The 16,442-nt window shown below is 40.5% G+C and overlaps 1 protein-coding gene across 7 annotated transcripts in view; it reads left to right on the top strand.

The window, feature by feature from the left end:
* LOC147112989 (sodium/calcium exchanger 1-like) overlaps nt 1–15,790 on the top strand; it is a 334,193-nt gene extending 318,403 nt beyond the window's left edge. For all 7 annotated transcript variants that reach the window (XM_085997853.1, XM_085997852.1, XM_085997851.1 and 4 more), the window contains one exon: nt 7,731–15,790. In XM_085997853.1, coding sequence (XP_085853979.1) covers nt 7,731–8,107 — 377 coding nt within the window. In that variant the 3' untranslated portion in view covers nt 8,108–15,790. The remainder of the gene's footprint in view (nt 1–7,730) is intronic.
* Nucleotides 15,791–16,442: the final 652 nt, after the last annotated feature.

Genomic DNA, 16,442 nt, shown 5'->3' with positions numbered 1-16,442 from the left:
GAATAGCTGGGGCCCAAGCACCGATCCTTGCGGTACACCACTAGTCACAGCCTGCCATCCTGAAAAAGACCCGTTTATGCCTACTCTTTGTTTTTTGTCTGTTAACTAATTCTCAATCCATGCTATTATATTACCCCCAATTCCATGTGGCCTAATTTTGATCACCAACCTCTTGTGTGGGACCTTATCGGAGGCCTTCTGAAAATCCAAATACACCACATCTACCGGTTCCCCTTTGTCTACTCCACTAGTTACTTCCTCAAAGAACTCCCAATAGGTTTGTCAAACAGGATTTCCCTTTCATAAATCCATGTTGACCCTGCCCAATCTTACTATTAGTTTCTAAGTGCCCAGTTATTGCATCCTTTACAATAGATTCCAGCATTTTCCCAACTACTGATGCAAGACTTACAGGTCTGTAGTTCCCTGCTTTCTCTCTCCCTCCTTTCTTAAATAGCGGGGTTACATTTGCTATCCTCCAATCTGCAGGAACCATTCCAGAATCTATAGAATTTTGGAAGATGACAACCAATGCGTCCACTATTCCAATGGCCACCTCTTTCAAAACCCTAGGATGTAGGTCATCCGGTCCTTGGGATTTATCAACTTTTAGTCCCATTAATTTTGCTAGTACTTTTTTTTACTAATAATCATTTCTTTAAGTTCCTCATTCTCGCCACACCCTTGGTTTTCTCGTATTTCTGGGAGGTTTTTTGTGTCTTCCTCCGTGAAGACAGAAATAAAGTATTTATTTAATTTCTCTGCCATTTCCTGATTCCCCATTATAAATTCTCCCGCCTGACTGTAAAGGACCTACATTTACCTTCGCCAGTCTTTTCCTTTTCACATACCTATAGAAGCTTTTACAATCTGTTTTTATATTTTTCGCTAGTTTGTGCTCATATTCCATTTTCCCTTTATCAATTTCTTGGTCCCCCTTTGCTGATTTCTAAAAAGATTCCAATCCTCAGGCTGATTGCTTTTTCTGGCAACTTTATAAGCTTCCTCCTTTGACTTAATACTAGCTTTAATTTCTTTTGTTAGCCATGGTTGGATCACTTTTCCTTTTGGGTTTTTATGCCCTAGAGGAATATATGTTTGTTGCAAATTATGCATTATTTCCTTGTATGTTAGCCATTGTATGTCGACCTTCATACCTTTTAGTGTAGTCTCCCAATCTACCATGGCCAACTTGTCCCTCATACTCTTGTATCTCTGTTTAGATTGAAGACCTTAGTTTCAGATTGGACTACATCACTCTCAAACTTAATGTAAAATTCAATCATATTATGGTCACTTGTCCCTAAAGGCCCCTTTACCACAAGATTATTGATTAGCCCTTTCTCATTACACAGTACCAGATCCAGAATAGCCTGTTCCCTGGTTGATTCCTCCACATACTGATCCAGGAAACCGTCTCGCATGCATTCCAAGAATTCGTCCTCCACACCATTAGTGGTAATTTGATTTGCCCAGTCAATATGTAGATTAAAGTCCCCCATGATTACCGTATTGCCCTTGTTACATGCACTTCTAATCTCTTGATTGATACTGTGCCCTACATTACCACTACTGTTTGTTGGCCTATACACAACTCCCACCAATGTTTTCCACCCTTTGCTGTTTCTTAGCTCCACCCAAACTGATTCCATTTCTACATCACGATCTGCCGAGCCAAGATCTTTTATCTCTACCGTACCGATCTCATCCCTTATTAACAGCGTTACGCCACCTCCTTTTCCTTTTTGTCTATCCTTTCTAAATGTTGAGTACCCTGGAACATTCAGTTCCCAGCTTTGGTTACCCTCAGTCCTGGGACTGAGACGATTGGCCTCCAACAACCGCAACCATCTTCCTTTGTGCTAGGTATGACTCCAGCCAGTGGAGAGTTTTCCCCTAAGTTGGCCTTAGGATATGTGCCCTTATAGTAACACTACTAGCTTTTACACATTGGGTGTATTCCAGTTCATATAAAGAGGTCAAATTTCATTCAGAGAATGAAAAAGACTACTTATGAAGATAATCTTAAAGTCTGATTGATTAATAAAAAAAATTCACAAACAAGCATGGGCTGTGATATTAGTAACAAATGTTTTTGTATGAAATTATTTGTCCATATCGGTAATATTGTCAGTGATAGTAAGGAAATGGCGGACATGTTAAATAATTACTTTGCGTCATTATTTACAGTAGTGGAAGAGGATAGCAAGCCGTTAATCCCAAGGAAACTAATAGTGAATCAGGGACAGGGACTCAACAAAATTAACGTAAGCAAAATAAGAGTAATGAAGAAAATAATGGCACTAAAGAGTGACAAATCCCCAGGACCAGATGGTTTCCATCCCAGGGTTTTAAAGGAAGCAGGTGAGCACATTGCAGATGCCCTAACTATAATCTTCCAAAGTTCTCTCGATTCAGGAACCATTCCTTTAGATTGGAAAATTGCGCATGTCACTCTGCTATTTAAGAATGGTGAGAGAGGGAAACCAGAGAATTATAAACCAGTTAGCCTCACATCTGTTGTTGGGAAATTACTAGAGTCTATAATTAAGGATAGGGTGACTGAACACCTTGAAAATTTTTAGCTGATCAGAGAGAGCCAGCGTGGATTTCTAAAAGGTAGGTCATACCTGACAAACGTAATTGAATTTTTTGAAGAGGTGACTAAAGTAGTGAACAGGGGGAATGTCTTTGGATGTCATTTATATGGACTTCCAGAAGGCATTTGATAAAGTCCCTCATAAGAGACTGTTAACTAAGGTTGAAGCCCATGGAATTGAAGGCAAATTATTGACGTAGTTAGGAAATTGGCTGAGCGGCAGGAGACAGAGAGTAAGGATAATGGGTAGGTTCTCAAATTGGCAGGATATGACTAGTGGTGTCCCGCAGGGATCTGTGTTGGGGCCTCAACTATTCACTATATTTATTAACGACGTGGATGATGGGATAGGAAGCCACATATCCAAATTTGCCGATGACACAAAGATAGGCGGCATTGTAGGCAGTGACGATGAAAGCATACAATTACAAGGGGATATTGATAGATTAAGTGAATGGGCAAAACTGTGGCAAATGGATTTCCCAATATAGGCAAGTATGAGGTCATCCAACTTTGTACCTAAAAAGGATAGAACAGGGTACTTTCGAAATGGTGAAAAGCTGAAAACAGTGGAGGTCCAAAGAGACTTGGCGGGGGGGTCCAGGTACATAGATCATTAAAGTATCATGAACAGGTACAGAAAATAATCAAAGACTAATGGAATGCTGGCCTTTATATCTAGAGGACTAGAGTACAAGAAGGTAGAAGTTATGCTGCAGCTATACAAAGCTGCGGTTAGACCACACCTGGAGTACTGTGAGCAGTTCTGGGCACCACACCTTAGGAAGGATATATTGGCCTTGCAGGGAGTGTAGCGTAGGTTTACCAGAATGATACCCGGACTCTAGGGGTTAAATTACGAGGAGAGATTACACAAACTAGGGTTGTATTCCCTAGAATTTAGACAGTTGAGGGGTGATTTGATCGAAGTTTTCAGGATATTAAGGGGAACAGATAGGGTAGATAGAGAGAAACTATTTCTGCTGGTAGGGGATTCTAGGGGGGGCATAGTCTAAAAATTAGAGCCAGACCTTTCAGGAGTGAAATTAGGAAACACTTCTACACACAAAGGGTGGTAGACATTTTGAACTCTCTTCCGTAAACGGCAATTGATGCTAGATCAGTTGTTAATTTTAAATCTGAGATTGATAGATTTTTGTTAACCAAAGGTATTAAGGGATATGGGCCAAAGGCAGGTATATGGAGTTAGGTCGCAGATCAGCCATGATCTCATTGAATGGCGGAACAGGCTCGAGGGGCTCAATGGCCTACTCCTGTTCCTGTGTTCCATTATTTTGAAGAAGACATTAACCTGTTTGTTAAGCTGGCAGACAGACAAATTTCATATATTAATACATTTTTCACTAATATATGCAGCATGATTTCCGTCCCCATGTTTCTTATCCATGAGCTAATATACAGTAAGAATCACGCAGTAGAAAATTAGTTGTGGATTTAACAGGATTCAGGATTATTTTGTAGACCTAACCCGTATTCTGTTGCTGTCACTAGAGCTTCTCTGTAACTCAGAGCAACATCTACTACCTGAAGTTGAGGTTGTTGACCTAGATCTATTTTCCTGCAAAAAAAAAGTCAACCACTAATATAACCAAGTTCAACCAAAGCATTGAAAGGGGAAAGTATGTCTATTTGCACAATATCTGAGTGATGACAAATCTGATTTACACACTATTGCAGAAGGTCCTACTCAGGCTGTATTTGCATATAGGACCATCAAGTTGCTCTACCGTGCTTTGGAAACCTCATTCCAACCAATTACTGTACAATGAACCAACTAGTGACTGTCCTCTTCAGGAGAGTAGATAAGTGAGATTTCTCGGGTCAAGCGTCTACTAGATGAAACGTTCGAACTAAAGCAATCACCCTATGTAGCAGACACAGTAATCTGATACCCAAACCACAGCATTACACAGCACAGTTGATGATTAACCAGACATTGGTTCACTAATTGTACCTAGGAACTGGTAATTTTTCCCCACATGCCTCCAGATAATCCTGGACTTTGGTAAATGGGGTGTGTCTTTATAGGGACGGAATGTGCACTCTATATCAGGTAAACAGAAAGTTTATAGGTGTAGATTTCTCAATCATTTCGTTTGGACACGTGTAAATATAGTGCAGGAATTCAGCATGTGTCAGGTACCAATGAGGTAATTAAGAGTACAGGAAACTTTTGATTTACCGACACCTAAATAACCGGAAATCTCGGTTAACCGGCAAAATTCAGGAGTAGGCTCAGGTAAGTTTTATTACTTGCCTTCCTTGATCTGTTGCTGTGCAAGGGTGTGGCTGCAGCTGTTGCTAAGCTACAGAGACGCTTGGAACTTGTGGCCATTGTTCTGAACCTGTTGCTAAGCAACAGGGTTTGTTGCTTTATACAGAGCTCTCTGCTCCGTATCTTTTACTATAGCTTTCGGCTATCCGGAATTTTTGATGAACCGGCACCACGTCGGTGCCGGATAAAAAAAAGTTTCCTGTATTTTCTAAATAAGGTTTGTGTAATTGTGTATAAGAAAATGCAGTAGCAGTGCCCTTTTTTGTTCTGTTATACCTGACTCGTCGTACTGATTTTTTTTTGGCAGTGATAAAGTATAAGTAGTAGGAAGGAACAAATTTAGAGTTTGGAATAGATTGGAGTCTGGGAGGAGAGCCAAGACTACTTTGTGATTGGAGCACAGAATGGAATTGTGAAATAAATTACAATGAGAAAGTTATGAGTGGAGTATTTACTGAAGCGGGAGACCATGGTGCTAAATGAAGTCCAAAAAAATGAGGGCAACTGTAAGGGTTGCTTGAATTCAGAGGCACTTTCTGGTGAGAGCTATTCATGGAACAATACGAAGCTTGTTCATAATTAGACTGGACAGGACTTGCTTGATTAATACTGTAGTGGGGAAGGTAACATTGCTGAAGATCTCTACTGTGCCAATTTGATTACCATTTATCTCAGCTAATAATGCAGAAATCAGTTAGGAATTAAGAAACATCTAAAAGTGATGTGTTTTTATTTAGCTATTATTTAATTAATGGTGATTATATTTTGTGGTAAATACAGCAGTGTACTTTTTATACAAACTGCTGGCCAATCTCTCAGAAAATGCATAGCTAACTAGTGATGTTTTTAATGTTGGATTCCTTCAGATTAGACCCAAGACTACTCTGAAATGCTGACTCCTTTTACTACTTTATCATTGGAGCACAGATTGGAATTGTGAAATAAATGACAGTGAGAAAGTTATGAGTGGAGTGTTCAGTGAAGTGGGGGAGCAGCGAGTATGATGGTGTAGTGATGATGTTACTGGACTAGTAATCCAGAGGCCTGGACTAATGATTCTCAGGACCTGAGGTCAAATCCCTCAAATCTGGAAATAAAAAGCTGCTTTCAGTAAAAGTGAGCATGAAGCATGATTGACCTAAAAACCCAAATGGTTCACTAATGTGAAGGAAACTTGCTGTCCTTACCCAGTCCGGTCCAAAGTAGTAGAAGGGACGCCCATATCCTGAGAATGAATATTTTAAAATGATTTGAATCACCCTATGCCATCCTTGTAATGTAACACATCACAGCAGTTTAGGAGGATGATGACTTGAAATTATTGGTCTCGATGAGGCTAAAAATACAGTATTGTAATGAGGACAGCTTCTATTAATTAGAATAATGCTTCTTTTAATGAGAGAAGTGAGGGAGAACTTTGTGTCGAACTGAAGGAGTCTTGCATTGTTGGAGGTACCATTCTTCAGGTGAGATATTAAACTGAGGATCCATCTGCCTGCTCCTCGGGTTCAGGTGGCTATTAAAGATCCCATGGCACTATTTGCAGAACAGTGTCCTGGCCAACGTTTCTTCTTCAAACAACACCACCAAAAACAGATTCACTGGCCATTCACCTCATTTCTGATTGTGGAATCTTGCTGTGTGCTAAATGACTTCCTTGCTTGCCTACATCATAACAGTAACTGAAAGTTCAAAATAATATGTTGTACGTGAAGCGCTTTGGGGCTTTTCTGAGAGTCATAATCAGGCAAGTCTCTTTATGGAGCTGATGAGATATTAATGTGATAATCAAGTGACACCAAGGGGTAAAATTTCTGCTCCCGCACTCCAATGCCTATATTGCGAAATCATGCAATTCAAACGTGATTTTCATCCTTTAAAATTAAGTCTCCCTCTTTCTCTATATCTACCTCTCTTTGCCTCTTTTTTTCATTGTAATTTCTGTGTTTGTTGTTGTCTCCTACTCTTCTTACTCTTTTTCTGTAAATCCCTCCTTTTTGCTATCTCCTCTCTTCTGAATGTTTCTCACTTTCTCTGTTTGACTGACATTCTTTTATGGTAGAAATTGGTATGCGTTTCACCTGTTTTACAGGCGTAAAATGGTTGCAACGTATACCATATTAAATCGGGCTGCCTTCAGGTGTCCGAGGTGGCTGCCTTCAGCTGTCCGAGGTGGCTGCCTTCAGCTGTCCGAGGTGGCTGCCTTCAGGTGTCCGAGGTGGCTGCCTTCAGCTGTCCGAGGTGGCTGCCTTCAGGTGTCCGAGGTGGCTGCCTTCAGCTGTCCGAGGTGGCTGCCTTCAGCTGTCCGAGGTGGCTGCCTTCAGCTGTCCGAGGTGGCTGCCTTCAGCTGTCCGAGGTGGCTGCCTTCAGGTGTCCGAGGTGGCTGCCTTCAGCTGTCCGAGGTGGCTGCCTTCAGCTGTCCGAGGTGGCTGCCTTCAGCTGTCCGAGGTGGCTGCCTTCAGCTGTCCGAGGTGGCTGCCTTCAGCTGTCCGAGGTGGCTGCCTTCAGGTGTCCGAGGTGGCTGCCTGAAAGCAGAGCTGGCCCGAATTAAATATGCAAACCAAAGCATTTTCCTGGACCATGTTTACGAATATGCAACAAAAAATGGTGTACTTAAACTTAGTGTAACTGTGGCTACTATGGCCTTTTGAAATTTAATAATTTCTCCCTCGAATGCTGTTTCTTGTGAGGAATTTATTTCACAACAACATGGAAATTGATGGAAATACCAACACGTGAATCAAAATAATATTTCAGCCTATGCAAAGCAATGAAATGTGTCTTCATCTATGGATAATCTTACAATTTAGAGGGCTTTTTTTGTCTCTTTTACAGATACCTTTGCCAGCAAAGTAGCTGCAACTCAAGACCAGTATGCTGATGCTTCTATCGGTAATGTGACCGGGAGCAATGCTGTGAATATTTTCTTAGGAATCGGTGTAGCCTGGACAGTTGCAGCAGTCTATTGGAATGCTCAGGGAAAGGATTTTGAAGTGCTGCCCGGAAACCTGGCTTTTTCGGTCACTCTCTATACCATATTTGCTTTTATAAACTTTGGCGTGTTACTGTATCGAAGGAAGCCAGAAATTGGTGGTGAGTTGGGTGGACCACGGACTGCCAAGATTCTAACCTCAGCAATGTTCACTCTGCTTTGGTTACTATACATTCTTTGCTCATCTCTTGATGCCTATTGCTACATAAAGGGCTTCTAATAATCAACAGAACATGAACAAAATGGACGTTTAGTATTTCACTCACCTGCTGATGGAATGCTAACTTCTGAGAGTATTCCTTTTAGTAGGTGGAAGTGGATCTCACAGTGTTCCATCTGCAGGGGCATCATAACAAAGGCTATGAATGTAGGGCTCAATCTGCTGCTGTACAGATAAATATACCAAATGGGAAAATATTTTTTATTGAGAATAAAGAGCCTAAAACAATATTTATGGCACTTTTACCCACAGTAGCATGCCCTCATCCATTCATGGAATGATGCCTCTGTACTCATGTGACTGTTTGAGATCAAGTTGCTTAACACACAAGAAAAAGGCTCGTCCCGTTCTTTAGTTTTGTTTTGGATCTGCGTGCCCTACACTTCATTTATCATAATGTGTGCTGACAACTCCTGATTAAAATCCAGTGTTGTCAACATTTTGGAGTTTTTGGTTTAATTTAATTTGGGTTCCTTCGTAAAAATGCACAGAATATGCGTAACTGCTAGACATTTACCCATACAACGTGTCATTGTTATTTTTGTACAATAGTGTTAAATGTGATACTGTAATGCTGTGCATGGTTAAGACATTTGTCCTGTATGTAATATAAATACATCACCAATCTCAAGACCTACCGTGTATTGTTTATTACTAGGAATTGCGTGTTTGCGTATTGTGAGGGGAAAGAGCTGTAGCTTTCATCTAAAATTTACCACGTTCACTTAGAAATAAGTGGTATTGTTGGAACTACCACCTTCACAAAAACATACTTCATCTATAAATAGGACTTTTTTTTAACTTAGAAGTTGAATGATGCGTTTTTAAAACTGTTCAGGGTCATTTTTAGTTTTATTTAGAATGTCAGTATAGTTATTTCTGTTGTCTGGTTGCTTTTGTTACTGTCAGTGTTATGGCACAATAAATCAGGAGGACAGTATAATTGGGATGGTGCATTTAAATTAACCCGAGCAGAAAGACAATTACTGTACATATTAAATGTCATTAAGTAGGCATCAAGAATATTGCCGTAACAATCAACAAACTTACTACCGCTGCCAGCGCTTAGGGTCATTTTAATGTTCTGCATTCTTGTAAGTACTGTCCAAACCGTCATATGCCAATTGACAACCTTCTAATAGAGGTTCTGGTACAGGAAAAGCATGTTCCAAAATGCTAGCCACACCACATGGCATTAGGTTTTGCAAATAAACAACTCCACTGGAGCTCTTCATTGAAAAACTGCAGACAAGTTATATGTAGAATCAATAATATATGCAAGATAAGAACTAAATAAGAATCTATTGAAGATTTTAAAAAATAGTTATGCAATCAATTTCTGTGAGCCACAACTTAAATTCATGCAGCTTAATGAATGAAGAGTTAAGTGCAGAGTAAGTGTTTTCCTTCTACTTTTAGTTTGCTGTATACTTAAAGGACAGAAAGGTACCAGTTTGAGTCCATTGATCATTTGAAGGCAGGTTACACTTCATCCCCACAAATAGACTCCTGACATTCAGTATTAGTTTAACATAATCATCACAGAAACAAACAGGCAGAATACAGTCTAATGTTTATAATCTATTATACATTATTTGTACGAAACTCAAGCAAAACATGCACGTCATAAAGGACTGTAGTGTGTGCTATCTTGTTGCTCTTTGAGTGACCACTTTACCTTGTGATACATAACCCTTATCTCCAGACCAACTATTTCTCCCTTGAAACTGAAAGATTTTGTTCCATAATTTTAAAAAACCTAACTTTAAAAAATTCTGCCATCTCTGTAACAGAGCTGCTGCCTTTTCCATGTATTTTTTTTAAAGAATGAACTTTTTCCCAATACTACCTATGTGTATATCTTATAAATAACTGGGCGACTACGATGCAATTGGTTTTCCGTCTGGAGATTGCCTGCACAAATCTGGCTATGTCATACACATCCTGGGTCAAGAAAGGGAAAGACCATTAATAGAATAGTTTTTTGTTGCTTGCATAAAGCACAAGTCACTTCAGCGAGCCTATGATTCTAGATTCATTTGAAGATTAGTAGCAGGGCCACTGACTTATGGCAACTGAATAAGTCTTGGGGATCGCATTGCGTGGCTCCATCCATTTTTCAGTGAAACTGTAAACCAGTGGCCTTGATCATCAGTATTACTACACAAAGCAATGTCACTCAAGATATGTTTGATCTGATCCTACAGTCACAAATGTGTCGCAATAAACTGTTGAAGATTACAAGCAATACAAATCCGCTTTAAACATTTTGCAGCTGATTGGGTTTATGAAAAGTACAAGATGTTGTTTATTTCTTACTTTTAGTACAGAAAATGAATGGTCCTGTTTTGAAAAGTATGTCTTCGGGGAGAACAATATTTATTTCAGTGACAGAATATGTTACTGTTCTTTACATTCTGGCCTGCAGTTCTTTATATTTAAAGAAATTATTACTGACGGCACTGTCATTTTAATCTGTTAATGAACATTTACGTAGGTCTCACCCTCTTTGCTGACTTGTTGCTTGAAGTGCATCATCCTGACATTATACAAAGTGAACTTGTAGGAATTGTTATATTCTCAAGAAAAAACATTTTATTTTGGCTGAGTGGGAGCGACTGACAACCTTAGTGGTGCAAATTAATTTGTCCAATTGTGGACAAATGTTAGTGTTTTAAGCAAAATACGTGTAGGTCGATTTATTGGATGGTTGCTGTGCCTTGCAGCTAAATTTGTTGGCACTTGTCATTAAGTTTTTTGTTCATTCAGGCTCATAACATGAAGAATGGCCAGCTGAATGAGGCACTGGAGGGCTGCCAGATCCTTCAGAAGAGCCTTTTGTCTTTTCTTTGGGACACCGTGCACGGCATCCCAAACCAAGTACTGTACGATGAACTTGCAAACAGGTCCTCTTTCAATTGTGCCGTATAACCAGATCCCAAGAAGATGTAGCCTGGGGAGGAAGTGTTTTTACTTTTCCATCTCTCCCCCTTCTCATTGGGGGAAGTGATTTACTGATGCTCAGCAGCCCTCCTGGCCACGCAGCTTAGGCTGGGGACTGACCACATAGGGAATTCCCAGGCAATCACCAGCCTGCATCCTACCTCTCCATGGGGCACTATGTCAGTGCACCATTGTGCTATGCCATTGTAGCTGTAATTTGAAAGTTTATTCATGGAGAACAATATTGTGTCTTACTGGTTAGTAGAAGTACATTTCCAGCATGCAGTTAGCGAAATAGTGGCACAGACACACAATTATTTAGATGAATATTTAGCTTAATTTATTTTTATTTGCTTTTCAAGGATCCAATCATAGATTTTGTTATTGTGGAGATATTAAGCAACCCATCTGTGAAATTGAGTCATGGACCAGTGGACTGCCACCATATAATGGATGCATATTCTACACAATGACAAGCAATATAGATTTCACAGGAAAGGTCATTTCATAGTCATCGCCTTTTAAAAAAAAAAGGTTTGAACATGACAGGTAAACACAAAAATAAATGGGATTTGATTGTATAAGACTAGTGGGTTAGAGACAGTGCTGACATATAGGCAGCCTGACCACAAGTTTCTCAAGGCACTTGTGTCTGACCAGAGTCCAATGAAATAGGTGCTTTTATTTATGCCAGTCTCACTATTTATTGCCCTTTCATCAGCATGAGATGTTTCATTGACCCATGCTGAGAATGAACAGAGGGCTGTAATTGCACATTAAAATATAATCTCTTTCAACTAAGTCATTAAAATGAATTGTGTTTCAGCAGAATTTCCTTCTGTTTACCACATCATAATTTCCTATTAATTTTACCCATGAGAAGACCTTTAAAACTGAAAAGGTCATATACACGGCTTACCCCAACTGGCATATGTGCAAAAGATCAGCATGTAGAACAGTGAATTAAATCAGCTGCTAAGCACAGCAGATTGGCTCCGTTATATGAACATCAATTTAATATTAATTCTATTTTTCTAGTTAAAAGCACATAAAGATGGCAATATAAGGAATTTTAAACGCTCTTTCATTTGACATAACAGTATGTTTGTAATTAAATCAGTATGATAAATCTACCTTTGAATTAGTCTTTGTTAATATCTTGCGCTATTGCACATTTCACTACTGTTTTTGGCAGTTGCAGTATCATTTTGTGTGGATTATCTAAGAGATTTTTCAGTAGTTTAAGTAACCTTTTCAGTATTGCATAACCTGAACGCACCCAAGGGCAGTTGGCTTCTGACCTTGTGCGTATGGTACCTGTTATAGAATTACAGATTGTCTATTGCACCTGTTGTAATTCTACGGCTGTGCCGAATCATGCTTTGCTTTTGGGATGGTCATTGACCTGCTGTAATGGACCATCTGAATTGAGGGGACTTGTGGCAGCTTTTCAGATGCATTTGATACTGAACGGGTATGTTCCGCTACATGTAACGTTAGTGCTGTATTGTTACTTCTTGAACTAAAGAGAAACTGATCTGTTAGTAACAACACTTTTCTTAAAATGCTTAAACCCTTTGGGAAAATTCTACAGCATTCTTGCACCACAACAAATACAAATGGAGAAATTCAGCAGTTTTCCAATTCTACTTTGTTGTATTAATTCAGACAGACCCATATAAAATCATTTTGCAGCGGCCATATTCTAAAATGTGCATACTTTGATAACTGTGAATTAATATTCTTAAGTGCTAATATAGGATCAAAGGGAAAAACTGCCTCTAAGCAAAGTGAAGCTTGGGATATAGTTGATTTATTTCAGTTAATACAAGTTTCTTAAGCTTGTCACATTATAACAAATTGTGTTTTTAAAAAATACCAACGGTCCAGAAATTACTATCGCTGATATTCTCAATTGAACTCCATCCATTCTTGCCATGGCTGCTATTTTAACAGGGGAGTTAACCCCTTTAAAATAAACCAGTTAATACACCCATTGAACAGAGGTACCTCGTGCAATCCCATTATGCCAACTGTCATTTCTAAACTGAAACTGTTTTTGCATAAGGATGCCAGCAAATACTACACGCTTGATTCTAACTCCCAGGTGGGATCATGACAAAGTGGAACTGGTAGCAGGGAGACTAGGCCTGGAGTGCTAGCAGGGGGGCTCAGCCTGGAGTGGTAGTAAAGAGGCTAGGCTGGGAGTGCTAGCAGGGAGACTAGACTGGGAGTGGTAGCAGGGAGACTAGACTGGGAGTGCTAGCAGGGAGACTAGACTGGGAGTGCTAGCAGGGAGACTAGACTGGGAGTGCTAGCAGGGAGACTAGACTGGGAGTGGTAGCAGGGAGACTAGACCGGGAGTGGTAGCAGGGAGACTAGACCAGGAGTGGTAGCAGGGAGACTAGACCGGGAGTGCTAGCAGGGAGACTAGACCGGGAGTGGTAGCAGGGAGACTAGACCGGGAGTGGTAGCAGGGAGACTAGACCGGGAGTGCTAGCAGGGAGACTAGACCGGGAGTGGTAGCAGGGAGACTAGACCGGGAGTGGTAGCAGGGAGACTAGACCAGGAGTGCTAGCAGGGAGACTAGACCGGGAGTGCTAGCAGGGAGACTAGGCCGGGAGTGCTAGCAGGGAGACTAGACCGGGAGTGGTAGCAGGGAGACTAGACCGGGAGTGCTAGCAGGGAGACTAGACCGGGAGTGCTAGCAGGGAGACTAGACCGGGAGTGCTAGCAGGGAGACTAGGCCGGGAGTGCTAGCAGGGAGACTAGGCCGGGAGTGCTAGCAGGGAGACTAGGCCGGGAGTGCTAGCAGGGAGACTAGGCCGGGAGTGCTAGCAGGGAGACTAGACCGGGAGTGCTAGCAGGGAGACTAGACCGGGAGTGGTAGCAGGGAGACTAGACCGGGAGTGGTAGCAGGGAGACTAGACCGGGAGTGCTAGCAGGGAGACTAGACCGGGAGTGGTAGCAGGGAGACTAGACCGGGAGTGCTAGCAGGGAGACTAGACCGGGAGTGCTAGCAGGGAGACTAGGCCGGGAGTGCTAGCAGGGAGACTAGACCGGGAGTGCTAGCAGGGAGGCTTGGCCGGGAGTGGTAGCAGGGAGACTAGACCGGGAGTGCTAGCAGGGAGACTAGACCGGGACTGCTAGCAGGGTGGCTTGGCCAGGCCGCTTGCCGACATCCCGATCAAAGCGGCTGCTTGGCCATTAAAATCGGGCAGCGGGAGGTTGCTGCCAGGTGCCCTGGGGAACAGTCCCCAGCAAAAGGTAATTGCTCTGGGGCGGGGGGGGGGGGGGATGCCTGTGGCAAGGGAGTCCTCCACTCCATTTGAACTGCGAACCACCCCCACCCGATTTCCACCAGGTCGGGGAGTTAAAATAGACCCTTGCATATTTCTTACAGAACGACATAAGATCTCGTGTACATAAATCAGGGGTCCAACACCTTGGCCAACTAAATTGTTATGTAACTAAATTTCACTGACCGCAAATATCTGCTCCATCCCTCATGTACTGAAAAGTGTACCAGGACATATTTCTAACAACATATACCGATTGCTATTTGGCTTAGGGACACACCCACCGCCGAGATGATGATTTAGACTATAGCGTCTTGAGTAGGCTATCAGATGGGCTGTGTAGGTAGTCTGTGCGGCTGCCGGTAAAAAGTAACATTTCTACCTCTGATATGAATCTTTAAATGCCTCGGAGTTGCAATTCTTAAGTTCTTTTGAGAGCACTGTTGAAATACTGACATTTTATTCTCATCATCTTCATAATGGCAATGCCACAGCAATTTGGAAGAAAAAAGTTTTGTGGCTTGGAAAATAAAGAGAAAAGCATGTTGAGCAATGTTTGAGCTTACCCAGTGTCTGTCCACTTTTGGATTGATGTTTAATGGTGCATGAAGAAACGTGATCATTTTTGTAAAGCCATGGAGTCATTGGTATGTAAACAGAAGTGAATTTATATTTTTATTGGCATGAATTGGATATGCAATGCAGTATTATCTTGGTGAAGCAACATTAGAAGCTAGTATGGATTAATTCTGCTGTGACAGTGATTTGGCCAACATAATTTGCTAGTATATCTATGGGAATTCCATTATACAACATAATGAAAATCAAAGATGCTAAAACAATGTTTATGGCTCTTACACAAATTGCAAGGTGTACACAACAGACTCAATATAACTCTGCTGTCGAAAATTGCTGGCGTAGCTTTTGAGTTTGCTCTGTGTTGTCAGTCCAAAGGTTTTAGTTAAAATAATAATTTAAGGGAGGCTACTTAATTTTGTGCGTAGAAGTAAAGAGTACAAAAACAAATATGGCTAAAATATTATTAACTTTACAACACGTTGCAGAATGGAAACTTTTCTGTAAAAATGAGAAATTTCACTGAAGAAATGATTCTTGCATGTTGCAGATGTTGTGATTTGAGAAGTTATCAATGACTAAAATGCCTTATGCAAACAAGTTCTATAGTACATAACCCAGAGGTGGTCTGAAAATAGTTCATCACAAATATGTGTGGACTTTATGCTCTTTTATGTCATACTGCTCAGCTTGATTTGTTTGTCATTTCTGTATTTCGTAAGGAACCTTTAATCTTGTAAAATTGTGGTGTGTATCTCCCATTGCTTGAATTGAATGGCTTTGTATAAATCAATGTCATAAGCTGTTTCCTCTCTTGCCATATTTCCTAACACATTAAATATAGATGTTTGTAAATTCTCCATAATTTCTCGTTCATTCTGCGTGTCTTGATATAATCAAGTCCAACAGGCATTTCATACAGTATTACTGTGTTTGAAAAGTTCACTTCAAGTTATTTCAAGCTTGTCGTTGGTAATGAAATCATAGCTATTTTACACAAAGTAAATAAAGTTTTCAAATTTATTAACAGATTGCGATACAAATAGAACAACAAATATCGATGATTTGAAACTTGAATTTACTCCTAAAAATCACCAAGCATTTAAACTTACAAACAATCAATCCTAAAAAAATTGTGGTGGAAATATAATTAATGACAAAAGTTGCAACATTTTGTTGCAATTTTTAATAAATAATTGTTAGGAATATTATGCTTACCATAATTTGAAATACAGACTACAAAGTATGAATCCTATTCATGTAAAGTGTGACCTGTGGCACCCATCCTTGTGTCTGTTCTCATTTGGAGCACCCTGCTAAATGTTATCACGACAGAACAACACTCAGATTACACTGGGAAAAAGACATTTAAAAATATAGCATAAAATAAACTTATCGTTTCACTGTTTTAGAAGAATTATATGATATTTGGCATTTTCTTTACTGTTTTGACTTGTCATTCCCTTCACTGTTTTGACTTCACTACACATTTGTGTGTGTCCAATCAGCAATATTCC

The sequence above is a fragment of the Somniosus microcephalus genome, chromosome 9 (genome assembly GCF_052327205.1).
Source record: "Somniosus microcephalus isolate GS21.2 chromosome 9, FLI_Smic_1.0, whole genome shotgun sequence".
Lineage (NCBI taxonomy): Eukaryota > Metazoa > Chordata > Chondrichthyes > Squaliformes > Somniosidae > Somniosus > Somniosus microcephalus.
This window is presented reverse-complemented; position numbering and strand designations above follow the sequence as displayed.